Below are 19,235 nucleotides of genomic sequence, written 5' to 3' on the forward strand. Positions count from 1 at the left end.
CCATTAAGATTAATTGTCAGATTCAACAGAAGATCACTTTGTTTCTTGGGACCTAGAACAAGCATCTCTGTTTTGTCCGAGTTTAAAAGTAGAAAGTTTGCAGCCATCCACTTCCTTATGTCTGAAATGCATGCTTCTAGCAAGGGCAATTTTGGGGCTTCACCATGTTTCTTTGAAATGTACAGCTGTGTGTCATCCGCATAGTAGTGAAAGTTAACATTATGTTTTCGAATAACATCCCCAAGAGGTAAAATATATAGTGAAAACAATAGTGGTCATAAAACGGAACCTTGAGGAACACCGAAATTTACAGTTGTTTTGTCAGAGGACAAACCATTCACAGAGACAAACTGATATCTTTCCGACAGATAAGATCTAAACCAGGCCAGAACTTGTCCATGTAGACCAATTTGGTTTCCAATCTCTCCAAAAGAATGTGGTGATCGATGGTATCAAAAGCAACACTAAGGTCTAGGAGCATGAGGACAGATGCAGAGCCTCGGTCCGATGCCATTAAAATGTCATTTACCACCTTCACAAGTGCCGTCTCAGTGCTATGATGGGGTCTAAAACCAGACTGAAGCATTTCGTATACATTGTTTGTCTTCAGGAAGGCAGTAAGTTGCTGCGCAACAGCCTTTTCTAAAAGTTTTGAGAGGAATGGAAGATTCGATATAGGCCGATAGTTTTTTATATTTTCTGGGTCAAGGTTTGGCTTTTTCAAGAGAGGCTTTATTACTGCCACTTTTAGTGAGTTTGGTACACATCCGGTGGATAGAGAGCCGTTTATTATGTTCAACATAGGAGGGCCAAGGACAGGAAGCAGCTCTTTCAGTAGTTTAGTTGGAATAGGGTCCAGTATGCAGCTTGAAGGTTTAGAGGCCATGATTATTTTCATCATTGTGTCAAGAGATATAGTACTAAAACACTTGAGCGTCTCTCTTGATCCTAGGTCCTGGGAGAGTTGTGCAGACTCAGGACAACTGAGCTTTGAAGGAATACACAGATTTAAAGAGGAGTCCGTAATTTGCTTTCTAATAATCATAATATTTTCCTCAAAGAAGTTCATGAATTTATCACTGCTAAAGTGAAAGTCATCCTCTCTTGGGGAATGCTGCTTTTTAGTTAGCTTTGCGACAGTACCAAAAAGGAATTTCGGATTGTTCTTATTTTCCTCAATTAAGTTAGAAAAATAGGATGATCGAGCAGCAGTAAGGGCTCTTCGGTACTGCACGGTACTGTCTTTCCAAGCTAGTCGGAAGACTTCCAGTTTGGTGTGGCGCCATTTCCGTTCCAATTTTCTGGAAGCTTGCTTCAGAGCTCGGGTATTTTCTGTGTACCAGGGAGCTAGTTTCTTATGAGAAATGTTTTTAGGGGTGCAACTGCATCTAGGTTATTGCGCAAGGTTAAATTGAGTTCCTCAGTTAGGTGGTTAACTGATTTTTGTCCTCTGGCGTCCTTGGGTAGATAGAGGGAATCTGGAAGGACATCAAGGAATCTTTGTGTTGTCTGTGAATTTATAGCACGGCTTTTGATGTTCCTTGGTTGGGGTCTGAGCAGATTATTTGTTGCAATTGCAAACGTAATAAAATAGTGGTCCGATAGTCCAGGATTATGAGGAAAAACATTAAGATCCACAACATTTATTCCATGGGACAAAACTAGGTCCAGCGTATGACTGTGACAGTGAGTGGGTCCAGAGACATGTTGGACAAAACCCACTGAGTCGATGATGGCTCCGAAAGCCTTTTGGAGTGGGTCTGTGGACTTTTCCAGGTGAATATTAAAGTCACCAAAGATTAGAATATTATCTGCTATGACTACAAGGTCCGATAGGAATTCAGGGAACTCAGTGAGGAACGCTGTATATGGCCCAGGAGGCCTGTAAACAGTAGCTATAAAAAGTGATTGAGTAGGCTGCATAGATTTCATGACTAGAAGCTCAAAAGACGAAAACGTCTTTTTTTTTTTTGTAAATTGAAATTTGCTATCGTAAATGTTAGCAACACCTCCGCCTTTGCGGGATGCACGGGGGATATGGTCACTAGTGTAGCCAGGAGGTGAGGCTTAGTTCGTTGACTACAATTGCCTTTGAAGTAAGGGATCTAACATTAAGTAGCCCTATTTTGAGATGTGAGGTATCATGATCTCTTTCAATAATGACAGGAATGGAGGTGGTCTTTATCCTAGTGAGATTGCTAAGGCGAACACCGCCATGTTTAGTTTTGCCCAACCTAGGTCGAGGCACAGACACGGTCTCAATGGTGATAGCTGAGCTGACTACACTGACTGTGCTAGTGGCAGACTCCACTATGCTGGCAGGCTGGCTAACAGCCTGCTGCCTGGCCTGCACCCTATTTCATTGTGGAGCTAGAGGAGTTAGAGCCCTGTCTATGTTGGTAGATAAGATGAGAGCACCCCTCCAGCTAGGATGGAGTCCGTCACTCCTCAGCAGGTCAGGCTTGGTCCTGTTTGTGGGTGAGTCCCAGAAAGAGACATTATCTATCAGAAATTATCTACAAATTCTATCTTTTAGGAGGGGCAGAAAACAGTTTTCAACCAGCGATTGAGTTGTGAGACTCTGCTGTAGAGCTCATCACTCCCCCTAACTGGGAGGGGGCCAGAGACAATTACTCGATGCCGACACATCTTTCTAGCTGATTTACACGCAGAAGCTATGTTGCGCTTGGTGATCTCTGACTGTTTCATCCTAACATCGTTGGTGCCGACGTGGATAACAATATCTCTATACTCTCTACACTCGCCAGTTTTAGCTTTAGCCAGCACCATCTTCAGATTAGCCTTAACGTCGGTAGCCCTGCCCCCTGGTAAACAGTGTATGATCGCTGGATGATTCGTTTTAAGTCTAATACTGCGGGTAATGGAGTCGCCAATGACTAGAGTTTTCAATTTGTCAGAGCTAATGGTGGGAAGCTTCGGCGTCTCAGACCCCGTAACGACAGGAGTAGAGACCAGAGAAGACTCAGCCTCTGACTCCGACTCGCTGCTTAATGGGGAAAACCGGTTGAAAGTTTCTGTCGGCTGAATGAGCGACACCGGTTGAGCGTTCCTACAGCATTTCCTTCCAGAAACCGTGAGAAAGTTGTCCGGCTGCGGGGACTGTGCCAGGGGATTTATACTACTATCTGTACTTACTGGTGGCACAGACGCTGTTTCATCCTTTCCTACACTGAAATTACCCTTGCCTAACGATTGCGTCTGAAGCTGGGCTTGTAGCACAGCTATCCTCGCCGTAAGGCGAGTACAGCGACTGCAATTAGAAGGCATCATGTTAATGTTACTACTTAGCTTCGGCTGTTGGAGGTCCTGACGAATCGTGTCCAGATAAAGCGTCCGGTAATTAAAAAGTAAAAACCGTAAAGTTGTCAGGTAGCAAAATAGGTTGGCAACAAAACGCACAGCAACTCGAAAACAAGTCTGCAAGTTGTGACCGGAAATTACGTCAAAAATGATGTCAAAGAAATTACATCAATGATGTCGCTCTTGCTGCTGGTGACTCTCTGATCCACCTCTAAGCAGAAAACACCATTCTGTATACTTCTGGCCATTCTTTGGACACTCTTAACTATCCTCGAGACAAGCTTCAATGCCATACGACTCTCCTGTGGCCTCCAACTGCTCTTAAATGCAAGTAAAACTAAATGCATGCACCTAAACCAATCGCTGCCCACCCGCCCGTCCAGCATCATTACTGGTGGTTCTGACTTAGAATATGTGGACAAATACAAGTATCTAGGTGTCTGGTTAGACTGTAAACTCTCCTTACAGCCTCACATTAAACATCTCCATTCCAAAATGAAATCTAGAATCGGTTTCCTATTTCGCAACAAAGCAACCTTCACTCATGCTGCCAAACATACCCTCGTGAAACTGACTATCCTACCGATCCTTGACTTTGGCGATGTCATTTACAAAATAGTCTCCAACACTCTACTCAGCAAATTGGATGCAGTCTATCCCAGTGCCATCCGTTTTGTCACCAAATCCCCATATACTACCCACCACTGCGACCCGTATGCTCTCGTTGGCTGACCCTCGCTTCATATTCGTCGTTAAACCCACTGGCTCCAGGTCATCTATAAGTCTTTGCTAGGTGCCCGATATCTCACAGGATGTATAAATCAGAAATGTCCCTTTAGAACTCACCACCAAATAGGGTAATGAGAGGAAGTCCAGCGGCGGGAAGAGGGAGAAGGTGGAGGTAGATGAAACTTGGCCAACGTTCTACACATTATATCTCAATTTAGTTTTCTTTTCTGTTACGAACAGTGTGAACTAAGTTTTGTGGACTTTTTTGTTGTTTAAAAGAAGTACATGGGCGAATGTATTTATTGCACTCGTGCACTTCACAGTGAAGGCGTTCCCTGATGGAAATTTGCAAATACATGCTAAAAAGTGCCAATAGGATCTCGCTCTCTTGCTTGGCTCTGCCCACCTCCTTGCTTGTTCTGCACACTATGCTTCTTTTGCTCTCATTGGATATGACACTGTTGAGATATCTTGGGTTAGTTGCCAATATCTTTGCTAATGTTCTTGTCACTTGCTAGCTAGCAAACTTCAGCTACCACAGTCATGTCAAACATTGCACCTGGGATGACACACTAGCTGCATTTCTGTTTGTTTGAGCTTTGTTCTATTGGTATTTACTTGGATATATCCATAATGATGTTGATGAGGTCTGACAGCCAGACAGCAAGGCTTATATTAACCCCCTCTGTTACAAAACAAATACAGCGAGCCAAACCTCGTTGGGTCTCACGGTCACGGCTGGCTGTGACACAGCCTGGAATCGAACCCGGGTATGTAGTGATGCCTCAAGCACTGCGATGCAGTGACTAAGTACCGCTGCACCACTCGGGAGGCCCACTTTGTCACTTTCACAAGGTTGTAGTAATTAAAGTTTCAGCTATTATGATATTGGCTCAAATCTAGGTTTTGCCTTTATATTTTGAGAAAATGAACAACAATAATATCAGTCAGTTAACATGACCTTTATGAATTATGAAACCTTTCTGCTTTAAGTGATTTTTGGATTACATAAATGCGTCAAGATTTGCAAAAACTTACGTTAGCTGATGATCTCCTAAATCTGTGTTTACCATCCAAACAATTCATTTCCCAATTGGCTTTGGCCAACGAGCTATGGCGGAGTTAGTGCCAACAAAAAGATGCCATTACTATAGCTCTCTATCGAGCCTCCAGACTGTGCCCATCTGCGTCTCCTCCAGTGCGAGCACGAGCTGCAGTATATAGCTTCATGCAGGCTAGCAACAACTGTTGAATTAGCAGCTCTCTATTTTCATCACGGACAAGAGTGGTAGGCTTTACCAAACAGAACTGAAAGTGTGACCAGACAAGCAGCAAGTTGACAAAACAATACATGCAGTCAGCTAGATGGCTAACTTTAGCGTCCACCATCCTCATGTGTTTCTCTCTAGCAGTGAAGTTCTCTCCAGAGTCCGAGTAGGAAGCAAAGCATATTGTTTATTTGCCCAATCAATCCTGCTGAGAACTTGATAAATGCAGCTTCCCCTCTGAAAATAAACCAGACCTACATTATAGGTCATTCTATTAATTTACACATTTTCATTCATATTTATATAATTGTGACGGTTTATTATTACTGTACTCAAGTTCACTTTGACATTCTCTTTAATTTACCAACAGATATATGGAGGATGGGAAGAGTGCTTCAGCTACTGATATTGGCTTTGATACTATTGATCTGCATTTATGTATTATTTGTAAGTTCTAAAATTTTAAACATTTATTATGTTTTAGTCATTTTGAAGCTATACATTGTTTACGACAGCATTATTGATACAATATTATACAGTGCATTCATATCCTGCCCCTTTTTTCACATTTTATGTTACAGCCTTATTCTAAAATTGATTAAATAAAGAAAATCCTCATCAATCTACACATAATGCCTCGTAACATTTTAGAAAATTGATAAAAAATAAATCACAGAAACACCTTAAGTATTCAGACCCTTTCCTATGAGACTCGAAATTGAGCTTGGGTGTATCCTGTTTCCGTCGATCACCCTTGAGATGTTTCTTCAACTTGATTGGAGTCCACCTGTGGTAAATTCAATTGATTGGACATGATTTAGAAAGGCACACACCTGTCTATATAAGGTCCCACAGTTGACAGTCTGTCAGAGCAAAAACCCAGCCATGAGGTTGAAGGAATTGTCCGTAGAGCTCCGAGACAGGATTGTAATTGAGGCAAAGATCTGGGGAAGCTTACAAAAAAATATCTGCAGCATTGAAGGTCCTCAAGAACACAGTGGCCTCCTTCATTCTTAAATGGAAGAAGTTTGGAACCATCAAGACTCTTCCTAGAGCTGTCAGCCCGGCCAAACTGAGCAATCGGGGGAGATGAACCTTGGTCAGGGAGGTGACCAAGAACCCGATGGTCACTCTGACAGAGCTCCAGTTTTGCAGCACACCACCATTCGGGCCCTTATGATAATTTGGCCAGATGGAAGCCACTCCTCAATAAAAGGCATGACAGCCCATTTGGAGTTGACCATAAGGCACCTAAAGACTCTCCGACCAGGAGAAACAGATTCTCTGGTCTGATGAAATCAAGATTGAACTCTTTGAACTCTTTGGCCTTAATGCCAAGCAATGCCAAGTCTGGAGGAAACTTGGCACCATCCCTAAGGTGGCAGGTAGCCTAGTGGTTACAGGTAGCCTGTTGGGCCTGTAACCGAAAGGTTTCTGGATTGAATCCCCGAGCTGACAAGGTAAAAATAGGTCATTCTGCCCCTCAACAAGGCAGTTAACCCACTATTCCCCGGTCGGCCATCATTGTAAAAAATAATTTGTTCTTAACTGACTTTCCTAGCTAAATAAAGGTTCAATTAAAGCGTGGTGGCAGCGTCGTGGTGTGGAGATGTTTTTCAGCTGCAGGGACTGGGAGACTAGTCAGTATTGAGGGAAAGATGAACGGAGCAAAGTAAAGAGATCCTTGATGAAAACCTGCTCTAGAGCGCTCAGGACCTCAGACTGGGGTGGAGGTTCACCTTCCAACTGGACAATGACCCTAAGCACACAGCCAAGACAACACAGGAGTGGCTTTGGGACAAGTCTCTGAGTGTCCTTGAGGAGCCAGAGCCTGGACTTGAACCCAATTGAACATCTCTGGAGAGACCTGAAAATATCTGTGCAGCAACGCTCCCCATACAACCTGACAGAGCTTGAGAGAATCTGCAGAGAAGAATGGGATAAACTCCCCAAATACAGGTGTGCCAAGCTTCTAGCGTCATACCCAAGAAGACTTGAGGCTGTAATCCCTGCCAAAGGTGCTCCATCAAAAGTACTGAGTATAAAGTGTCTGAAAACTTATGAACTTAAAACGTATTATGTATATTTCAGTTTTTAATTTTAATACATTTGCTAAAATCTCTAAACCTGTTTTTGCTTTGTCAATATGGGGTACTGTGTGTGTAGATTGAGGGAATATAACAATTTAATCAATTTTAGAAGGCTCAAAATGTGGAAAAGGTCCAGACGTCTGAATACTTTCCGAATGCACTGTGTTAGGGGTTTTGATGGGGTAAGACAGCTATACTAAGCTCAAGGGGTATTAAGGTACACTTTCTATGTGCCTCTAGGCTTTAGTCAACATAATGTTTAGGTCAATATTTTCTTTGGTGATAAACAGATTGTCTCTTTGTCTCACTGTAGGTATGTCAATTCAACCAGTGCCTACTGAATGTGTCACCATCCAATCATCTCAAATACAACCACACTAGCTTCACAAGTCATAGTGGAATCACCAAAAGGACATTTACACCAACCAATGACTCCTTAATAAGTAAAGAGGAATGGGAATCTCTGCTCACAGAGCTACAATGGTCACTACCGCCTGTTGTCCTCTTATCCACAGATGAGGCCACAAACCCCACTAAGTGCTCATTCTCTGTTGTCAACCCCAATTCAAACCACACAGTTGGAGGGTTTATAGATGTGATTTTGATAGCTAGAGATACTAAAAAGCGGATCAAAACCTATGGAGGGGACTTTTTTCAGGCCAAGTTGTTTAACTCAGAACTTAAGGCCAGTACTTATGGAGCTGTTACAGACCACTTTAATGGCACCTACACTGCCCGTCTGGCCCTGCTTTGGCCCGGACCTGCCAAGGTGTCCATCCGCCTAGTGCACTCTAGCGAGGCCGTGCAGGTACTGTGTAGGCAAAGGGAACAGGACCCAGATAAGGTCTACTTCCATGGCTACTTTGAGGAGGGTGGCAAGCAGGAAACAGTGATGTGCAATGCCCAGAGAAGTCCTAGGCTGGTGGGGAACGAGTCACAGTGTTGCTGTGAGTACAGAGAGCCAGTCACTGGGGAGACGTGGTTCTGTCGTCGGCCATCTTCCCTGCCTTGCCATGCTTTGACCTACCACAGCATGGGCGGTTACCAGGCAGTACTCTCCAAGGTGGAGACGACCCTTCTAAAGAGGTAGATACAGTGTCTTCAGAAAATATTCATACCCCTTGACTTATTCCATTTTTTTTTTGTTACAGCCTAAATTCGAAATGGATTTGTTTTCTGACCCGTCTACACACAACACCCCATAATGACAAAGTGAAAACATGAAATGTAATTTATGTAAGATTCACACCCGTTCTGGGTAAGCTTTCCACACCTGAATTGTGCAACATTTGCCCATTATTCTTTTCAGAATTCTTCAAGCTCTGTCAAATTGGTTGTTTATCATTGCTAGATAACCCTTTAAAAGTCTTGCCATAGATTTTCAAGCAGATTTAAGTCAAAACTGTAACTCGGCCACTCAGGAACATTCACTGTCTTCTTGGTAAGCAACTCCAGTATATATTTGGCCTTGTTATTTAGGTTATTGTCCTGCTGAAAGTTGAATTTCCCAGTGTCTGTTGGAAAGCAAACTGAACCAGGTTTACCTCTAGGATTTTTATTGTGCTCAGATCCATATGTTTTTGACATTCCTGAAGAAAATAATGTGCTTTTTACTCCATACATTTTCCCTGACACCCAAAAGTACTCCTTAGCAGGACAGGAACATGGTCCAATTCATGCACTTCTCAAGAGAACATCCCTGGTCATCCCTATTGCCTCTGATCTGGTGGACTCACTAAACACAAATGCTTCATATGTAAATTATATCTGAGTGTTGGAGTGTGCCCCTGGCTATCCGTACAAGAAAACGGTGTCGTCTGGTTTGCTTAATATAAGTTAATTTAAATGATTTATACTTTAACTTTTGATACTTAAATATATTTGAGCAATTACACTTACTTTTGATATTTAAGTATATTTAAAACAAAACTTTTAGACTTATAATCAATTAGTGTTTTACTTGTTGAATTGTACTTTTACTTGAGTCATTTTCTATTAAGGCATCTTTACTTTTACTCAAGTGTGACATTTAGGTACTTTTTTCACCACTGCTCCCCAGGGCTTAATGATTACAAGCATACCCATAACATGATGCAGCCACCGCTATGTTTGAAAATATGGAGAGTGGTACTCAGTAATGTTTGGGATTTTACCTATACATAACACTTTGTATTCAGGACAAAAATATAATTGCTTTGCAGTATTACTTTAGTGCCTTGTTGCAAACAGGATGAATGTTTTTGAATATTTAATCATGTACAGGCTTCCTTATTTTCACTCTGTCAATTAGGTTACTATTGTGGAGCAACTACAATGTTGTTGATCCATCTTCAGTTTTGTCCTATCACAGCCATTAAACTCTAACTGTTTTAAAGTCAACATTGGCATGAAGGACAACTGTATCTTTGTAATGACTGGGTGTATTGATACACCATCCAAAGTGTAATTATTAACTTCACCGTGGACCATGCATTTTTATATTACCCATCTGCCATTAGGTGCCCTACTTTAAGAGGCATTGGAAAAACCTCCCTGGTCTTTGTGGTTGAATCTGTGTTTGAAATTCACTGCTCGACAGAGGAACCTTAAAGATATTTGTATGTGGGGTACAGAGATGAGGTAGTCATTCAAAAATCATGTTAAACACTATTATTGCATACAGAGTGAGTCCATGCAACTTATTATGTGACTTGTTAAGTGGATTTTGGCTCCTGAACTTAAGACTTGGGGCTGAATACTTAATTAATTTGAAAAACATGATTTCACTTTGATATTACGGGGAATAGTGTGTAGGCCAGTGATGACAAAATTTGAATTTAATACATTATAAATTCAAGCTGTAAAACCAAATGTGGAAAGGTCAGAGTGTGAATTCTTTCTAAAGGCAATGTATGTACAAATTTCTACAACTCACAGGATTTATATGCAATTATACGCAATACAATCCATATAATAATTATGTTAACCACAAACTGAGCTGGTAGATTAGTTGATCTACACATCGAGTGCAAAATATAGCCTTCACTCCAAGTTTAGTTTTGTGCAATGCACATCCAGGACCAAAAACAATTAGCTGGCCTTAGATATCCTATTGGATAACATGGAACACAAGCCATGATACCAAAGGAAATTTGGGACAGAGTTGAGACCATGCAGAGTTGAGGCACATGCAGACCAAAAAGCCAAAGAGAATAAACATTAAAATATATATTTGCAGTGGGGTTATTGAGGCGAAGATTCTGTGGTGGGTTCTTCACTGTCAGTCCTCAAAGATGAAGTTGCATTGAATCAAATATATTATTGCAGATGATTTATCGCGCATAAGGGCAGGGTGCAGCTAGTTTGGATTAATCCCGCTAAATTAGAACAGTATGACAAAACTACAGAGGTTTATGATAAACCCAAACAAAATATTGTATTGCATGATGAAGAATAACTAAACTATGCATACAAAGAGAACATTATTGGTTTTTCATTTCGAAGATACGGGGGGGAAACATGTATGGTGTGACAGACAAAACACTTGTTATTTATTCAACATTGGATTATCAGCTGATGTAAAGCAGTAAGGTTTGCTGGGCTGTGAGGGTCCCTAGGGCAAGGCCAAACTGGAAAGAGTCAACAATAGGGGATTTCCTGTTTAAAGTGAATGACGTTTATTATTTTTAGAGGCCTTCTTCTGGTATTAAGGAGTGGTCCCACTAAGGAAGGAAGCACAGGGTGGAAAGCAGGAAACGGTGATGTGCAATGCCCAGAGAAGTCCTAGGCTGGTGGGGAATGAAGCACAGTGTTGCTGTGAGTACAGAGAGCCAGTCACTGGGGAGACGTGGTTCTGTCGTCGGCCATCTTCCCTGCCTTGCCATGCTTTGACCTACCACAGCATGGGCGGTTACCAGGCAGTACTCTCCAAGGTGGAGACGACCCTTCTAAAGAGGTAGATACAGTGTCTTCAGAAAATATTCATACCCCTTGACTTATTCCATTTTTTTTTGTTACAGCCTAAATTCGAATTGGATTTGTTTTCTGACCCGTCTACACACAACACCCCATAATGACAAAGTGAAAACATGAAATGTAATTTATGTAAGATTCACACCCGTTCTGGGTAAGCTTTCCACACCTGAATTGTGCAACATTTGCCCATTATTCTTTTCAGAATTCTTCAAGCTCTGTCAAATTGGTTGTTTATCATTGCTAGATAACCCTTTAAAAGTCTTGCCATAGATTTTCAAGCAGATTTAAGTCAAAACTGTAACTCGGCCACTCAGGAACATTCACTGTCTTCTTGGTAAGCAACTCCAGTATATATTTGGCCTTGTTATTTAGGTTATTGTCCTGCTGAAAGGTGAATTTCCCAGTGTCTGTTGGAAAGCAAACTGAACCAGGTTTACCTCTAGGATTTTTATTGTGCTCAGATCCATATGTTTTTGACATTCCTGAAGAAAATAATGTGCTTTTTACTCCATACATTTTCCCTGACACCCAAAAGTACTCCTTAGCAGGACAGGAACATGGTCCAATTCATGCACTTCTCAAGAGAACATCCCTGGTCATCCCTATTGCCTCTGATCTGGTGGACTCACTAAACACAAATGCTTCATTTGTAAATTATATCTGAGTGTTGGAGTGTGCCCCTGGCTATCCGTACATTTTTTTTAAACAAGAAAACGGTGTCGTCTGGTTTGCTTAATATAAGTTAATTTAAATGATTTATACTTTACCTTTTGATACTTAAATATATTTGAGCAATTACACTTACTTTTGATATTTAAGTATATTTAAAACAACTTTTAGACTCTTGATCAATTAGTGTTTTACTGGTTGAATTTGACTTTTACTTCTATTAAGGCATCTTTACTTTTACTCAAGTATGACATTTAGGTACTTTTTTCACCACTGCTCCCCAGGGCTTAATGATTACAAGCATACCCATAACATGATGCAGCCACCGCTATGTTTGAAAATATGGAGAGTGGTACTCAGTAATGTTTGGGATTTTACCTATACATAACACTTTGTATTCAGGACAAAAATGTAATTGCTTTGCAGTATTACTTTAGTGCCTTGTTGCAAACAGGATGAATGTTTGGGAATATTTAATAATGTACATGCTTCCTTATTTTCACTCTGTCAATTAGGTTGGTATTGTGGAGCAACTACAATGTTGTTGATTTTGTCCTATCACAGCCATTAAACTCTAACTGTTTTGGCATGAAGGACAACTGTATCTTTGTAATGACTGGGTGTATTGATACACCATCCAAAGTGTAATTATTAACTTCACCATGGACCATGCATTTTTATATTACCCATCTGCCATTAGGTGCCCTACTTTAAGAGGCATTGGAAAAACCTCCCTGGTCTTTGTGGTTGAATCTCTGTTTGAAATTCACTGCTCGACAGAGGGACCTTAAAGATATTTGTGTGTGGGGTACAGAGATGAGGTAGTCATTCAAAAATCATGTTAAACACTATTATTGCACCCAGAGTGAGTCCATGCAACTTATTATGTGACTTGTTAAGTGGATTTTTGCTCCTGAACTTATTTTTTATTTATTTTTATTTCACCTTTATTTAACCAGGTAGGCTAGTTGAGAACAAGTTCTCATTTGCAACTGCGACCTGTCCAAGATAAAGCATAGCAGCGTGAACAGACAACACAGAGTTACACATGGAGTAAACAATTAACAAGTCGATAACACAGTAGAAAAAAAAGAGTCTATATACATTGTGTGCAAAAGGCATGAGGAGGTAGGCGAATAATTACAATTTTGCAGATTAACACTGGAGTGATAAATGATCAGATTGTCATGTACAGGTAGAGATATTGGTGTGCAAAAAAGCAGAAAAGTAAATAAATAAAAACAGTATGGGGATGAGGTAGGTAAAAATGGGTGGGCTATTTACCGATAGACTATGTACAGCTGCAGCGATCGGTTAGCTGCTCAGATAGCAGATGTTTTAAGTTGGTGAGGGAGATAGAAGTCTCCAACTTCAGCGATTTTTGCAATTCGTTCCAGTCACAGGCAGCAGAGAACTGGAACGAAAGGCGGCCAAATGAGGTGTTGGCTTTAGGGATGATCAGTGAGATACACCTGCTGGAGCGTGTGCTACGGGTGGGTGTTGCCATCGTGACCAGTGAACTGAGATAAGGCGGAGCTTTACCTAGCATGGACTTGTAGATGACCTGGAGCCAGTGGGTCTGGCGACGAATATGTAGCGAGGGCCAACACAAAGGGGCTGAATACTTAGTTAATTTGAAAAACATGATTTCACTTTGATATTATGGGGAATAGTGTGTAGGCCAGTGACGACAAAATCTGAATTGAATACATTATAAATTCAAGCAATAAAACAAAATATGGAAAGGTCAGAGTGTGAATTCTTTCTAAAGGCAATGTATGTACAAATTTCTACAACTCACAGGGTTTATATGCAATTATACGCAATACAATCCATATAATAATTATGTTAACCACAAACTGAGCTGGTAGATTAGTGGGTCTACGCGTAGAGGGCAAAATATAGCCTTCACTCCAAGCTTAGTTTTGTGCAATGCACATCCCGGACCAAAAACAATTAGCTGGCCTTAGGTGTCCAGATGGCGTCAAGCACTCCTCCAGCATCTTTTCATTTGTTCTGCGTCTCACGGATGTTCTTCTTTGTGATCCGAAAACCTTTGCAAATCTGCCTAGAAGGCCAGCATCCCGGAGTCGCCTCTTCACTGTTGACCGTGAGACTGGTGTTTTGCAGGTACTATTTAATGAAGCTGCCAGTTGAGGACTTGCGAGGCGTCTGTTTCTCAAACTAGACACTAATGTACTTGTCCTCTTGCTCAATTGCGCATCGGGGCCTCCCACTCTTCTTTATATTCTGGTTAGAGCCAGTTAGTGCTGTTCTGTGAAGGGAGTAGTACACAGCGTTGTATGAGATCTTCAGTTTCTTGGCAATTTCTCGCATGGAATAGCCTTAATTTCTCTGAACAAGAATAGACTGACGAGTTTCAGAAGAAAGTTCTTTGTTTCTGGCCATTTAGAGCCTGTAATCAAACACACATGCTGATGCTCCAGATACTCAAGTTCTTTAAAGAAGGCCAGTTTTATTACTTATTTAATCAGCACAACAGTTTTCAGCTGTGCTAACATAATTGCAAAAGGGTTTTCTAATGATCAATTAGCCTTTTAAAATGATAAACATGGATTAGCTAACACAGCGTGCCATTGGAACACAGGAGTGATGGTTGCTGATAATAGGCCTCTGTACACCTATGTAGATATTCCATAAAAAAATCAGCTGTTTCCAGCTACAATAGTCCTTTACAACATTAACAATGTCTACACTGTATTTCTGATCAATTTGATGTTATTTTAATGGACAAACAATGTGCACTTCTTTCAAAAACAAGGAAATTTCTAAGTGACCCCTAACTTTTGAACGGTAATGTATTACTGTATGTGGACTGATATGAGGTGAATGGAATGTAGTTACCAAGGCCCTTTGCTTAAAAACCTCTTAAGGATCGGACCCTTTTTCCCCCCAATTTTCGCCTAAAATGACATACCCAAATCTAACTGCCTTGTAGCTCAGGACCTGCAGCAAGGATATGCATATTATTGACACCATTTGAAAGGAAACATTTTGAAATTTGTGGAAATGTGAAATGAATGTAAGAGAATATAACACATTAGATTCGGTAAAAGATAATACAAAGAAAAGACCATGCGCTTTTTTTTTTACCATCTTTGAAATGCAAGAGAAGATGGCAGCAGTGTATGTGCAAAGTTTTAGACTGATCCAATGAACCATTGCATTTATGTTCAAAATGGGGTACCAATACTGCCCAGATGTGCCTAATTGGTTTATTAATAACTTTTTAAGTTCCTAACTGCACTCTCTGCAAACAATAGCATGGTATTCTTTCACTGTAATAGCTACTATAAATTGGACAGTGCAGTTAGATTAACAATCATTTAAGCTTTCTGCCAATATCAGATATGTCTATGTCCTGGGAAATATTCTTGTTACTTACAATCTCATGCTAATCGTTAGTGATTGAAACCATTATTATATATATATATATTAATTGAACCATTACTGATGATAGAGAGGACTTTAGGTGAGAGTACATTGAACTTAAACATCATGACTATTGAATTGTTCTGTAATTCGGTGTGTAGTATTGATGGCTGTCTCAGGTTGAGTATTGCATGTAGAACTCTTTTATTTGGAAGAGGCCCTGGTGTGAAACATGAAAAGTTTCTTGCAGCAAAGATGTTGAAACATATCGCACACATATGGCACAGCAGCCATGTAGTAAACAGTACTAAGAACAAAAACGCAAAACACTTTTGGTTACTTGTTAACAACGTTTGAAATGATTGTAAACTTCCTTCTCTGCAGTTCCACAAACATTATTGTACCAGGTGACGATTCAACTATCGATGTCCAGCAACAGGACACTGAAATCCGTAAGTTGTTCCAAACTACTTTCCTTTGCTAAACTTATGAACCAACAGCCAAGTCTGACATAGGCCTAGCTAATTAACTGCAACTCACAAGACTTTTGCAGAGACATCCGTATGTGTTTCTCACAGCTTTAACTTTCAGAAAAAAAATATGAAGACCTAACCACAATGGTTGCTTCAAGGTGATGCAAGTCCTTTGCCAGTACAATTTGTTTTGACGACGTTACATTACTTGTTTAATCTCTCATTTGAATAACTTATATTCATAGATGATATTAAAAACATTTAAATTAATCACATGATTAGTTGTGGGATCATCACAAGGAATGTCAAAATGAGGATATATAAAAACATTCAAAATTAATCACATATTTTAGCCTAACGCATATGATTAATTATTAACCCACTGTTATCTATTAACCCCATGTTGTTCTAACATAGGCCTGAAAGTATTTTCTTCTCTCTCTAGGATCACAAACAAAATGCCGTCCTGGTTTGCACACCTCAGTACCAGCTGGATTCTACCTCCAGGATCACTGGACGTCCCTGGTGTGTGACTCAAAATCCTTTCCCTCAGCTAAACTGATATCTGGTTGCCTGAAGGACAAACAGATCCTTATGATGGGTGACTCCACTCTCCGTCAGTGGTTCGACTACCTGGAGGAAACTGTGCCAAGTATGATATAGTTTGTAATCAGTTTATTATGTTAATATGTTTGTAGTCAAGTCCATGTGTTCAAATGGGTTTACATGGGTTAATAAAGCTTTGGCCAGGCAATTATGCAACTGGTATTGTTGAATGCAAAGACACCCATGTAAGTCATGGTATACGGCAAAAGTGTAATAAAAACTTTTATAACTTCTTTCTTTAATGCATATCCCAGCACATTGTTTGTCTGAATTAATATATTTGCATTAAACTTATGATCCTTCTGCAGCATTGAAACGCCTGAACCTTCACACATCAAGCAAATCAGGCCCCTTTGAGGCAGTCGACACCCAGTCCAACACCCGAATCATCTGGCGGGCCCATGGGATACCTATACGGACAAGCAAGACCCCCTGGGCTGACCTTCACTACATCGCCAGCGAGGTGGAGGGTATGGCAGGGGGTGCACACTCTGTAGTCGTCTTCACCATCTGGGCTCATTTCACCACGTACCCACTGGCTATGTACGCACACCGTCTGGTCGTCATCCGTAGGGCTGTGGCGTCGCTCCTAAGACGATCTCCCACTACTCTGGTAGTTATCAAGTCAGCTAACACGGGCTACAAGGATGTGTATGGCAGCGACTGGCTCTCCTGGCAGCTCGACATGGCACTCAGGGAAATATTCAGGGACTTGCCCGTGGTCCTCATCGACGTTTGGCAGATGACCTCCTGCCACTATTCTCCGGACAACATTCACCCGCCCTCTGTGGTGATCCAAAATGAAGTGGATCTCTTCCTGTCCTTTGTTTGTCCACAGTCAAAAATGCTGTAGTCATGCCTGTAATAACATTGTGCCTTACTGTATACAAAATGCTGTCTCCAAAAGGATTCTACAGTATATTGGAAAGGGGATTTTAATTTTTGGAAGATAATTCCTTTAAAAACTGTTTGCCTTATTCAAAATGAATGTAAAGCTTTTCTAACTGGCCTTATTTTAAAATAAAAACTACTTTAAATATGAACACTTGTCAAAACTATGGCAAACCACAGAGCTCAAAGTTTTCTTTACAACCAACATCCCCTCAACCTTTATCATTTCTGTTTCTCACACATTTCTGAGAATAGCATAACTATTAATATCCACAGAGAATCGATTCAAGAGAAGCGCTGATACCCAGTGCTCCTAGTTTTATTTTACACACTTAATGAGATTTTCATTTAAATATTATTCGATAGATTATTATTGACACTTACTACAGATTATGTGAATTTACTTTTAAATACATTATGTGCAATTGAGAAGGACACATGAGATTCGCAGTAAGAAACTCGTTGCAGGTTTTGAAAATAAGTGTTTTACTTTTAATCTTACCCAGTGATGTCACGGATACCTTTTATTTTTATCCACAGATTATAGAAAAGAAAGTGACACAATCTATTGTTTGTTGTTTACTCAGTACTTTGTTGAAGCACCTTTAGCACTGATTAGTCTTAAATATTCTTGGGTATGGTGCTACAAGCTTGGCACACCTGTATTTGGGGATTTTCTCCCATTCTTCTCTGCAGAGCCTCTCAAGCTCTTGTCAGGTTGAATAGGGACCAGATCTTATTCTCTAATAAGAGTCCCTCAACTTAAACATTGAACAGGAAGGACAAACATTACAGGTTTGGCTTATATATTTTGAAATAACTTTTATTAAAAACAAGAACAGTTTCTATGTCACGGTCTGACCATCGTTCATATGCATTTTCCTTGTTTTAGTGTTGGTCAGGACGTGAGCTGGGTGGGCATTCTATGTTGTGTGTCTGGTTTGTCTATTTCTATGTTTGGCCTGATATGGTTCTCAATCAAAGGCAGGTGTTAGTCATTGTCTCTGATTGGGAACCATATTTAGGTAGCCTGTTTTGTGTTGGGTTTTGTGGGTGATTGTCCTTTGTGTCCTTGTTCCTGTGTTAGTTTACACTAGTATAGGCTGTTTCGGTTTTCGTTACGTTCTTTGAATTGTGTTTTACGTTTGTTCATTAAACATGGATCGCAATCTACACGCTGCATTTTGGTCCGACTCTCCTTCACCTAAAGAGAACTGTTACATTCTATGTCTTAGCTTGTCTTTGTCAATAATTTTTCTTCTAAGCAACCACACATGGACAACACAACATGGACTTGGTTGAGTTAAAATAAAGGAAGTTCCTTAGAAGTTTGGCTGCAACCATTTTTGACCGTTATCTTTCTCAGCAGACCACTTCCTCTGTAGGCCAAAGAGAAATTGTTTGTTTAAAGGCCCAATATATTTGGTACAAAAACTCCAAAAAGCAGTGGTGTAAAGTACTTAAGGAGAAATGCTTTAAAGTACAACTTAAGTAATTTTTTGGGGTATCTTTACTTTACAAGTAATATACTTGGCTACTTCACTACAATCCTAAAGAAAAGTATGTACTTTTTACTCCATACATTGAGAGTTGGAGCCCTGGCTATCCGAAAATAAATAAAACACTAGAAAATGTGGCTGTCTCCTTTGCTTTGAAATGATTTATACTCTTCGATTTTGTAGTGTTTTATTCATTTACGGATAGCCAGGGGTATGCTCCAACTCTCAAACAACTCTCAGGCAGTAAGGATGACCAGGGATGTTCTCTTGATATGTGTGAATTGGACAATTTTCCGGTCCTGCTAAGCATTCAAAATGTAACGAGTACTTTTGGGTGTCAGG

The 19,235-nt window shown here is 40.5% G+C and overlaps 1 protein-coding gene across 1 annotated transcript; it reads left to right on the top strand.

The window, feature by feature from the left end:
- The first annotated feature begins 5,480 nt into the window (after window positions 1-5,480).
- Window positions 5,481-18,574, top strand: LOC115130895 (NXPE family member 3-like). Its single transcript, XM_029662468.2, has 5 exons — window positions 5,481-5,765; window positions 7,722-8,494; window positions 15,809-15,876; window positions 16,343-16,549; window positions 16,812-18,574. The coding sequence occupies exons 1-5, from the start codon at window positions 5,700-5,702 to the stop codon at window positions 17,354-17,356; spliced, it is 1,659 nt and encodes a 552-aa protein (XP_029518328.2). The 5' UTR covers window positions 5,481-5,699; the 3' UTR covers window positions 17,357-18,574.
- Window positions 18,575-19,235: the final 661 nt, after the last annotated feature.

Source organism: Oncorhynchus nerka, linkage group LG6, assembly GCF_034236695.1.
Source record: "Oncorhynchus nerka isolate Pitt River linkage group LG6, Oner_Uvic_2.0, whole genome shotgun sequence".
Classification (NCBI taxonomy): Eukaryota; Metazoa; Chordata; class Actinopteri; order Salmoniformes; family Salmonidae; genus Oncorhynchus; species Oncorhynchus nerka.